The sequence below is a fragment of the Antennarius striatus genome, chromosome 8, assembly GCF_040054535.1.
Source record: "Antennarius striatus isolate MH-2024 chromosome 8, ASM4005453v1, whole genome shotgun sequence".
NCBI classification, from domain to species: Eukaryota; Metazoa; Chordata; class Actinopteri; order Lophiiformes; family Antennariidae; genus Antennarius; species Antennarius striatus.
The window spans coordinates 17950575-17962374 of record NC_090783.1 but is presented as its reverse complement, the minus strand read 5'-3'; the positions used below and the strand labels follow the sequence as shown (position 1 = coordinate 17962374).

Here is an 11800-nt window from a genome sequence, read left to right as displayed (position 1 = left end):
CAACGGTCACGTGACACGTGTCGTCACAAGGACATGGCAGCCTCCTGTTTTGTAAATTAACAAAAGGTGTAAGCTGTTCTAACTATACGGACCCCTCATTTTTTTAAACCCAACAACAACACTACCACGACGTAACTACCGGGTGTGTATCGGGCATTTCTCTGCCTGTTTGTGGGCGAATCGAAACGATAAATTGACGATCCGTACGCGGGAGCGAACGCACCACTTCCCCGTGACACAGAGTACGAAAAGGAGATCGAATATTTTGAAACCGCAGAAAGAACGAGAGATCGGCGGGTGTTTAGGTTAAAAGTAGAGAAAATATTCATTCTGGCAGGCCAGCACACCCCTTTTATGTTGCTGATTGGCCAATTGTGATGTGAAAACTTCCAAGAAAAAGCATCCGTCCATTGCACCCTCAGATGTTAGCTTTTGAGTTTGTTTGTTGTTGTTGTTTTTTTTACCACAATACCGCAAGTAACTATATTTTACTTTAGCTCTAAATACTGATGAAAAGCCAACAACAATGTCAGATTACGATTGCAGGAACGGGATTAGTCAACCCGCGAAGGTTTTATTACACTGGGGTACATCGTCCAAAGATGGATGTGGGTGATGACTGGGATTTCATCATTAAAAGGCCTCTTATAATCGTCGCTATCAGAGATTTGGAATGGAAATAGGTCACAGGCACCTTTATCTGTGTTTTCAATAATTAACACATTTGACATGTGCTCAGTCAGCACTTAAAAGCAGGGTAAAGATCCAGGTGTGGACTGTGACTTTTTCAATCGGGAGCCAGGTATGCAGGTAGACTAGTCATTCACTGTCCGGCACAGGTAACCTGAATCCAACATGACTTCTCAAAAACCAGGTAATCAATAAATTGTCAAGGTGTGTTAATGAGGAAATTGCTAAGAAGTTGCGTCGACAAGTAGTTGTTTTATTTTGTCATGAATTTTTTTTTTTTGGGGGGTGGGGGGGTGGGGGTGCACTGTCGATATATGTTTAAAAAAATATGTGACATTAAGAACTGTGATTTTTAAGATTACGTGTTTAATATGTGTCATATTCTGTCTCCACTCAGTCCCGTGCATGTCTCCAAAGATCACCGGGGAGCTGCTCAGACAGCTTCGTCAAGCTATGAGAAATTGTAAATATTTCTCTGAGCCCATACAGGCTTACATCGTCCCTTCAGGAGATGCCCACCAGGTAAGTAAATTTATAGACACAATAGTCATGAATCACAGTCATGCATGATTACCATGTCAGCTATGAATGTAATGATTAGGGGGGGGAAGAACTCATAGTAATACTCATGCTTTCCCTGCTGATATTATTTAGTCTGTGACCTGATTCATTTCTGATCATTTCATCTGACCTTTGCAATTAATTGCAGTCCTCTGCCCAATGCTCCTCCCTTTTCCCTCCCTATTCATGAGTCGTGATGCTAGAAGAGCAACAAAGGTGACATTTAAAATGTCTGACTGGTTGATGAACACTTCACATTGATTGGTTATGAAGCCAATCTCTCTCCCCTCTGTTTGTCCCCATGTTTTTCAGAGTGAATACATTGCACCGTGTGACTGCCGACGTGAATATATCTGTGGATTTAATGGCTCTGCAGGTATGTGTATCTGGTATATGAGTGGCAGTGTACACAGAGGTGTGTTGTTTTCAGAAAAAAATCATTCAATGTTCAATTCTAATTTAAGATGATTACAAGTCCATACCTATTATGGAAAGACCATGGCCAATTTTTTGTCTTCTTTTTGAGTATGATTTCAGCAGCAGTTTACCCTTCAGAGTGAACAAAATGTCATTTATTTATAAATGCTTAAATTTAGCTTTGAATATAATTGACACTAGTTTCTCGGAGTACAGTCATGGTTCTCTGTACTGGCTATATTTGACCCACGTGTTTTCCGAGCCTAAGCTGATAGTTAAACCTTGTCAAGGAATGGTTTCGAGGTCTATTTGTTCAGCTCCTGTGAAGACAGTGTATAACTGCATTACAGATACAGATACTTAGTCAGTCAGTCAGTCAGTCAGTCAGTCAGTCAGTCAGTCAGTCAGTCAGTCAGTCAGTCAGTCAGTCAGTCAGTCAGTCAGTCAGTCAGTCAGGCAGACAGAGACAGACACACAGATAGATACACACACACATTGCAAGTAGCCTCAAAGGCCATTGCGGCCTGCAGGTTTCGACTTGTCTTATTATAAATATTTGGTCTTCACTCATCTTTAAAAAGAAATCCAAATAAGATCACCTCTATAGCCCCTACCAAAAATCCTGCTTTCACATATCAACAACATTCTATCTACGCCCCTGGAGGCCGATACTCTTCCTGCTGAGAAATGATAGACTAGTTTACCACCATTCCTGTGTCATTTTTCCCATGTACAAATTTTCTTTGTTGTAATATATAGGTACAGCAATCATCACAGAACAGCATGCTGCAATGTGGACTGACGGGCGATATTTCCTCCAAGCCAGTCAGCAGATGGACAACAACTGGACTCTCATGAAAATGGGTAATGCCAGGTTTTGTGCTTCTACTGCATATGATGAACATAATAAGTTAGAAATTTTGGAGAAGTTCTAAGCAGTTACATCATAGCCTAAGATACACACACTGACCATTAAATTATAGTTAGTTGTATATTCTTGAACATGTTTTATATAGAGTGAGATTTTTGCATCTAGTCAGTCACTATATACAACAAGATTTGGTGAGTGCTGCTAACATTTAACTGTTATTGAATTAAATAACTATTACAAACGAATCACAAATTATTGAAAGAGCTTGAATGAAATACAAATATTGCCTTTTTATGAATGAAAAGACTAATTAAAAACTAAATCAGGAAAATATTGTTTATATATGGTAAATAACCAAACAAGCTAAGTTTATTCTGTCTCGATGTTCATATCCAGGGCTGAAGGAGACACCCTCTCAAGAGGACTGGCTGATCAGTGTCCTACCAGAAAACTCTAAAGTGGGGGTAGATCCTTGGATCATTGCAGCTGGTAGGTTGTCTAGTGGAGTGGCAGGAAAAAAACGCAGGACCATCACAGCTGTATGAAAACTCTATGTATTCTTACATTTTGTAGGTGTAAATTATAAAATGATAAATAAGATAAATTAATGGAATTAAACATGAAAAATACATGTGGAAAAATGTGTCTCCCTCATTGTTTTTCCATTTTATGATAAATGGCATAAATGAGGAACGTTTTACTGCCCTGTTGAACACACAACCTTCCTTCATATATGCACCACCATGTTTCATTTTCTCCACTTTTACATGGTGTTTTTGAAGCTGCTGTGTCTATAGCGATGAGTCTCTGTGTAATCAGGATTACAGATTGTTGACTGAAATTCTGACCTCTCCAATTATGGAAAAAAACACCTTATTCTTATTGTATATTAATTATAAACTTTTGAGGATTTCAGACAGGTGCATTAGTACTGAAATTAAAATACTTGTGGTCTTTACCTCCTTGTAATCATCATTGTTATGTTTATTTAAAATTGTACCAATTTTGTGCATCTTGATAGAATCTTGTGATGTCATGTTACAGATCAGTGGAAGCACATGTCCAAGGCACTCACCAGTGCTGGCCATTCCTTAGTGGCAATGCAGGATAACCTGATTGATGTTGTCTGGATGGATCGCCCAGAAAGACCAAGCACACTGCTCCGTGCCTTGGGTCTAGAGTACACTGGTCAGTTTAGTATTTATAGGGATCTTCTCATACTAGAGCCATTAATTTATTGGACAATATTTATTGTGTTATTGTTAGCAGAAAGGCCGCATGTAGTTTATATAATGTTAGTATTACCTTTCTGGTCTTCTGTTTTCAAAGAAACAAGTCAGGTTTTACTGGAACTAGATACAGGTTTTCTGAAACATAATTTCATTGACAAGTTGAGTGATGATGTGTTCTCAAGGTGTGTCCTGGCAAGAAAAGATCACAGCCCTGCGAGCCAAGATGACAGAGAGGAAAATCACCTGGTTTGTTGCCACTGCCTTGGATGAAATTGCATGTATGTGTCATTTTCTCGAACAAGAGAATATTGTTGTCTCTGCTAATAAGATTAAAGAACGCGGTCAGGGCAGTCAGAGGAGTGACACGACGCTTTAGATAAATCAACAGTATGAAGAATTTGGAAGTGTCACACTACAATGTTCATTATAGGCATAAAGGAAGAAAGGGAGTGTCAGACTTCAAATAGACAAGTGGAGATATTTAAGTATGACTAAGTACAAAGGATCTTCAAAATTGTTCTTTAATAAACTAAGATGAGTTACTTTCCACCTGCATATGTCAGGGAATTGCCGGTTGAAAAGATTTTTTGTTTCAGCGTACACGTGATCACGATCCAAGGACCCAGGGGTACATGGGTGTCCCTCTAGATGCCATTGGACCATCTTGTTCACCATGACAAAGAGCTCTTGTTTTGATTGTTTGGTCTAAGAGTTTGTATTAATCAGAATTATGCTGATTTCGATTCTCATCAGGCAGCATTTAGATAAGAGGTTTTTAATGGGCATTAAATTGAAGAGGATTCTCTAAGGCATTCAAACAAAGTGAGTGTCCATTTGAACTGCATTTAGGGTAACAATAGTTTTTGTTTTAAAAAAAAATTTTTTTTGGCCTTTTTATTAGAAAGAAATTAGAAATGAGTGAGATGTGCCTTAAAGTTGAAAGAGAATCTTTTGACATTAATGCCTGTCATTACTGAATGAAATAATTCATTTCATCAGTTTAATCAAATTTTAATTTAACATAATATTTCATTACTTTTGTCAGGGCTTTTTAACCTACGCGGTGCAGACATTGAGTACAACCCAGTTTTCTTCTCATACGCCATTGTGGGAATCAACACAATAAGGTAAGAGATAGCAAGAAATTTGCAATAAAATAAATTTCAAAACTCCATGTCAGTGCTTTCACAGGCTTTTTGTGGACCTAAAGCGTCTCTCTGACCCGATGTTGAGAGACCATCTGCAGTTGGACTCCCCGAGCAAACCTATACTGAGCATCCAAACATTTCCATATGAGTCTGTCTACAATGAGCTCCAGGCCATTTGCTCGGCACTCAGCCTCAAGGATAAAGTTTGGATTTGTGACAAGGCCAGCTGTGCTCTCACGCAGATCATACCAAAGGTGAGAGAGTAATAAAAGAAAGTCCTTTGTTTCAGAACAGGAAATTGAGCTGTGTCTCTTGTTCTCATGGCTCATAAAACAGATGGCGGTCCCAACATTTGCATCCTCATACTTATTAAATGGAAACATCTTAGATTATTTCCTGCATTTGCGTCATTTGATTAATGCTGTTTTTGACAGCCTGCACTGCAGTTTTACAGTACAACATTGTCAACCTGTTGGAGAAATGTTCTCATCACATATATGTAAAAGCTTTTTTTAGTTGAGACAGAATTAACACGCATCAGTATATTCTTGGTTTGATTAATTTTACAGAATTCTGTTTAAGAGTTGACTTTATTTGTTCCTTGAGATTTTTTTAAATTCAAAATTAATTAATAAAAAAAATCACCTTGTTCACCTTGTTCACCCTGATTTTTTTCAGGCCAACAGGACTCCAATTCCCTACACTCCACTTTGCCTCGCAAAGGCTGTGAAGAACACCACTGAGATTCAAGGCATGAAAATGGCCCATGTGAGAACATTTTGTCTACATTTAATTCTGGATATCTCTTGTATGACTTTATGAAAGTCACTTCATGAAATGTTCCTTTGTTTTGGAAACTTCTGCATTTCTCCCCATCAGATCAAGGATGCTGTTGCCCTGTGTGAACTCTTTGCTTGGCTGGAAAAGGAGGTATCATTTATTGAAACCAATCCACAGGAGAATACAAGTACATCTCAAATAATAAAAATATCATGGAAAAGTTCATTTTTATTCCATTATTTAACTCAAAATAGTTTAATAGTATATAAATTCATTACACATAAACTGAAATCTTTAAAACCTTTTGGTTTTGATTCCAATAATTATGGATTACAGCTCATGAAAATCAACTCTGGTATCTCCAAATATTAATTTTCATTTCAAGATTTTCAATTTCTTCACTCATTTCTGCACTCAAAAATAAAAAAAAATTAAAAAATCATTACTTGGTTGGGCATGAATTGCAGCATCAAAGCGTTGTGATGTGGAGGCAGTGAGTCTATGGTACTGCTAAGGTCTTAAGGAAGCCCGAGTTTTTTATAGCAGCCTGCAGCTCATTTGTATTTTGGGGTGTGGTGATTCTCGTCTTCTTGACAATACCCCAGAGAGTTCTAGAAACTTGGATTGTGTACGTCTGCACTACCTCAAGATTCTGGGACCTTAATTTTAATATAAAATGCAAACTTTACATTCTTCTGAAAAGAAGATGTTGGATTACCATTCTGATGATTCTGACCTTGTCTCTGGTTGAAAATGAGGTTGACAATAGAAACTACAACACGTAGCCCCTTTTCTAGTTGTGTGTCGTGGCTCTCGAGGCACTGACCAGCTCAGACCAATCCTTGTGACGCTCCCTCAAATCAGCGATTCGATTTTCCTTAACAGTCTTCTCAAAGTTGTTGTCATGCCTGTTGCTTATGCATCTTCTACCATATTTCACAATTCCAGACAACTTGCTGTGAATAAGGTTTGATAAAGATGTTAACAGCTACTTCCCTGACCTTCTGTGGCTAATTCTCCTTGTAGAGGCTGTTAGTTGGAGTCTGTGGTAGTGCTTACTGAAATTAATTTATGGTATATTTACTGACAAGTGAAAGAACTGAAAATTGACATAAAATATTATAATAGATATACTTTAATGATCCCAATTCACGGTCTTTGACTTACATTTTTTTCCCATTTCTGAGCTATAAGCCATAATTATCAAAATAAAAATTTAAAAAATGCTTGAAACTTTTTAGCTAACATATAATGACTTTAAAATGAAAGGGGGTTCAAAATTTCCATGATATTCAATTTTGTTGGATGCACCTTGAGAAGAAACTCCTGTTTTCAGAGAACTCACTAGGAAATAATGAGCAATGCTGTCAGATTTGTAAATAAATAACTTTTAGTTTTTTTATTGTTAACCTATAATTTATTTTATTTTTTTATTTTGTCTGGAAAAGAGGTATAAAACCATGCTTTTTTTCCGTAATAAATGGTTTCTGGAATACTGTACTATTCAATCCCTGAAGGATGAATCTGAAGCAACTGGTCTTCAGGTTTTTGGTTTTCTCATTCAAGAGGTGTGTTCAGTTCTAAGTAACTGGTGAGGAGTGCAGATATTTAAACTCTTTAACTGGTTGAGTGAGTTTACTATTACAATGATAGTAAACTCAGTCAGATCATAATGACTATCATTAATCATATCAGTTGAGTCAGTAATACCATGGACATTATAGACGAATGTAAAAGTGGTTTATGTGACTTTAATGACTTTCATTGTATACAGTATGACCTCAGAGTTTAAATATTTATTGTATTTCTTGGATGAGCATTGAAACATGTTCAGATCCAAAAATAGAAGTCCTGTTAAAAAAGAATCTACATCAATATATGCTTATACTTGAACCATAATGAATACACCGGTATTGGTTTTACGTTCTCCGTATGACCTGCTGTTGTGATTATTATTTTTTTAGATTCCAAAAGGAAATGTGACAGAAATCTCTGCTGCTGATAAGGCTGAGGAATTACGCAGGTGGGGCTTTTTCCTTTTTTTTTTATGTTTCACAAACCGTGTTGGTTTTCTTTATCCAATCTCATGCAGTCAGCATTCATGAGTTTAATAAAATGTGTATTGAAGTGTTGTGAAAGTGACTTTTCTGGAGTTATAGCCCCATCTACTGGAACTGGAGGCAGAATTTTTGTTGTTGGTAATGAAATGGAGTTGTTTCAACTTGAAAATAGTTTTTGATTTCAGTATGCTGTCTATTTTAATGTAGGGGGAAAAAAATTATTTTCCAATATAAAAAGTCCAATATATCAAAATGCATCTGTTTTTGAATGACAGTATTCTCTTTTTAAAGCATTCTGACTGTTTTTCTAGTCAACAGAAAGATTTTGTTGGCCTCAGTTTCCCCACAATTTCCAGCGTTGGTCCAAATGGAGCAATCATACATTACAGGTCAGCTGACTCATGAAACAGGTCTGGACTTATTACAATTGTGTACGTGCATTTTTAGTTTTAGATTAAAACCTATTAACCATAACGTTTTCCTTCAGACCGCTGCCTGAAACCAACAGAACCCTCTCCATGAATGAAGTTTATCTGATTGACTCTGGAGCTCAATATGTGTAAACAAGTTTTATTTTTTATTATACATAATATACACATATACATATTATTATACATTATAAATATGATTGCTTGCTATTCTTAGATATAGTTTTATGCTAACCAGCCATGTCTAGTACTATTATGACTTCCATGTCAGCAAACGGTCAGCTCCTTCATGCCTGCTATGAACACAGGAAGCATTTGTCCAGTTTTATTTTTGATGCATTGCTTACATGCATCTGTCTGGCAGTGATGGAACCACCGATGTCACACGAACCATGCACTTTGGGACACCATCTGCATTTGAGAAGGTATATTTATGTGTTTGCTTGTGTTCTGTCTTCACATTTCAGCATGTAAACCCTGAACACAGTCAGTGAAGCATTGTTTTGCACTGACATAGTTTATTCAACTTATTTATTTTGCATCATGTGTTCTCTCATTTCCATCAAGGAATGCTTTACCTATGTCCTGAAGGGACACATCGCTGTCAGTTCTGCTGTTTTCCCCAATGGAACCAAAGGTGCTCTTCTTTCTGAGACTGTATGGTATATTATATAAAGTATAATGTATACTCATTGGCATCTGGATTGGGCTAGATTTTTACCTCAGAGCTGCCTTGACCCTCTTATTACTATTCCATCTGTTTATTTGACATTGTAACATGGTGGATTATCCCACTGGAAAAATTTGTTTGAAGATTGAAACTCTGTGGTCATAAAGAGAAGGGTAAAGGTCAACGGCAATACTCAGGCTGTGGCATTTAAGTGATGTAGAGTTGGTACTAAGGGGCCCAAAGTCTGCCAAGAAAATATCCGTTACTCAAGATATCAAAAAGTTAAATGAATCTTTAATACAACACCTCACTTTAGGACCAATAGACTGTCTTCCTGCAAGTCCAATTGACATGTAGGAAAGGGATTCAGAGATTACTAATAGTTAGAAATGTGCCTTACATATTGATGCTTTGTGGAATTTAAACCTGTTGTTTTTTTTTACCTGAAGTCTGATGGATAGAAACAGGATAAATCATTGACACCTGCAGATTCAAAAACATGACTACCAAAAGTTAGGTGTTTAGAATAAAAAATAGTGTTACATCCAAATCAGAACTTTAAAGTGTATTGCTTTAAACAAAGCATAATCCATCAGTCTAACAATTAGTTTTTACCCATCTCCCCAGGGCACCTGCTGGATTCTTTTGCCCGTGCAGCCCTGTGGGGTTCAGGGCTTGACTACCTTCACGGTACGGGGCATGGTGTGGGCTGCTTCCTCAATGTCCACGAGGGGCCGTGTGGGATCAGCTACAAAACCTTTGCTGATGAACCTCTGGAGGCTGGCATGATCGTCAGCGATGGTATGACAGAGGGCAAGAAGATGGAGATCTAAATTTTTCTAGTTAAGACATCACAACTCTTGTGTTTTTTAATATTTTATACTGTAAAGGTTTAATAAATAGAATATCAAAAATTCACAGGCATACTTACAATGTGGCTTCAGAGGTGTTATCAGGTTCCTCATGCCTGTCCTTAATGACACCATTAATTTAGCACCAAATAAATTACACACTATGTCTGAGTTTATAGTTGCATACTAATCTTCTATTTATAGAAGGAATGATATGTATGCTGCATTAACTATATAAGTGACAGTATGTTGTCTTTAAAGGCAACGGTCTGTGGCCAGACTGATAAAGCAAATTAACTTTTCTGCTAATACCTGCATAATACCTGCTAATACATAATAGAGGTGTGATGTCACAGCCATAAATCTATGGACAAGACATACAAAGGCACCTTTTCTAGAAATAAAAATCATGTCCTTCCTGTGTTAACAGAAATACATTTTATAGTCACCAAAAACTGCCCATTCACGATTTAAATTTTCATCTCCGTTCCTTTGCATTTTTTCAGAACCGGGTTACTATGAAGATGGATCTTTTGGCATTCGTATTGAAAATGTAGTCCTTGTTATTCCAGCAAAGCCCAAAGTAGGTGTTTCTACCTATTAACCAGAATAGAGCAATCTAAGCTGTTCACACTCGTGTGATTAATGCCACAGTACTGCTACCTTGTGTGATTTGTTTTTTTGTCCTCTGCGTGTTCAGTACAACTACAGAAACAGAGGAAGTCTGACATTCGAGCCCCTCACTCTAGTTCCTATCCAAGTCAAGATGATGAACATAGAGCTGCTCACGCAGAAAGAGGTAAGGATATTTGATTGTCTGAATGATAAAAGACACAGTCAAACTCATGACTTTTTAAATTCATTTCAAAAGGGTTTTTTTTTTTTTGGGTGATGTGATAAACAAAGTATCACATGCTGAAATTTTAACAACAGCTGATATAAAAATACAAGATTTAACTTACCATTAAGATTTCTTCATTAAGATAAGGAAAGAGGCATTTGAATATAAAATAATACTTCAGGCTATATTATCATTATTATTTCAATATAGACTTTTGATGGTTCATTTGACTATTTTTAATCCTGCAGTTGGACTGGGTGAACGAATACCACAGGAAGTGTCAGGAGGTGGTCGGAGCAGAGCTCAAGAGGCAGGGCAGGAAGAGCGCACTGGAGTGGCTGATCAGAGAAACCCAGCCGATCGTCTAAAGAATTATCTTTTGCAATCCGGTCCTTTTGCCCTGGAATGATCGTTTGACCTGCAGTGATAATCCTTTACAGTTTTTCTCATCTCTCTTTTGTTTCACAACTATCTTTTCTAAAGCACATTCTATCTGTAGCTGTACTGAAATTCATTAAAAACGATCAGCTCTACTTGCTGTGTTTTCTACCTCCCTCATAATATTCTCATTTTGGACAATAAAATCCTTCTGATCATCTGCACATTAATGTTAAACCCAATTGTGGACGCAGAGAAAATGCCTTCTAATTATCTTTTTTTCTAACGAAGTACTTACCTAATATTTATTTTGGATGAAATACACTTAAAATGTAAACAAATATTAAACTTTTATATAATAAGTGGAAGAGTTATGAATATGCTTGAATTTAGATTTTTGTGTGAAATAGTACTTACATCACTGATTAGATAACATGTCATTAACGTCACACTTCAATCTCTAATATGGGTTATAATATACACTACTGTGTATACGTGGTGCAATTTGAGGGGGGTCGAACCCTAACCCTTCGGTTTTCACATCTCTACCTCTGCTGAGTTTTATCCTTGTGGGGTGTAGAGGCTAAGCCAAGCTTTAAGCCACTGAGGTAGTCCACCACATTTGTGTGAATGATACACTGATGTGCTTCCTTGTAATCAAAGGTCCACATAACCAATTTATGCTTGATTACTCTGTTGTAATTCAATTACGTTTCTCCAATAACTTGACCAGTAGTTAACATCAAATAGCAAAACATTCAGTGGTCACTGCTTACGCCTGAGCACCAATTATCCCCAGAATGTGGGGATGTGGTTGTGTTCAGATTGGACCCGTAACATTCAAACTCATGTTTAACTGGTGTCAGCACTCAC

General features: G+C 37.1%; 1 protein-coding gene across 1 annotated transcript; it reads left to right on the top strand.

Annotated features, from left to right (window-relative positions):
- Positions 1-11082, top strand: xpnpep1 (X-prolyl aminopeptidase (aminopeptidase P) 1, soluble). The gene is made up of 20 exons (XM_068322582.1): positions 1-142; positions 1088-1212; positions 1564-1627; positions 2428-2532; positions 2936-3028; positions 3584-3727; positions 3954-4049; positions 4817-4898; positions 4963-5173; positions 5598-5687; positions 5799-5849; positions 7664-7722; positions 8071-8148; positions 8247-8318; positions 8552-8612; positions 8755-8824; positions 9485-9658; positions 10215-10291; positions 10409-10507; positions 10798-11082. The coding sequence occupies exons 2-20, from the start codon at positions 1096-1098 to the stop codon at positions 10915-10917; spliced, it is 1863 nt and encodes a 620-aa protein (XP_068178683.1). The 5' UTR covers positions 1-142; positions 1088-1095; the 3' UTR covers positions 10918-11082.
- The last annotated feature ends 718 nt before the right edge of the window (positions 11083-11800 follow it).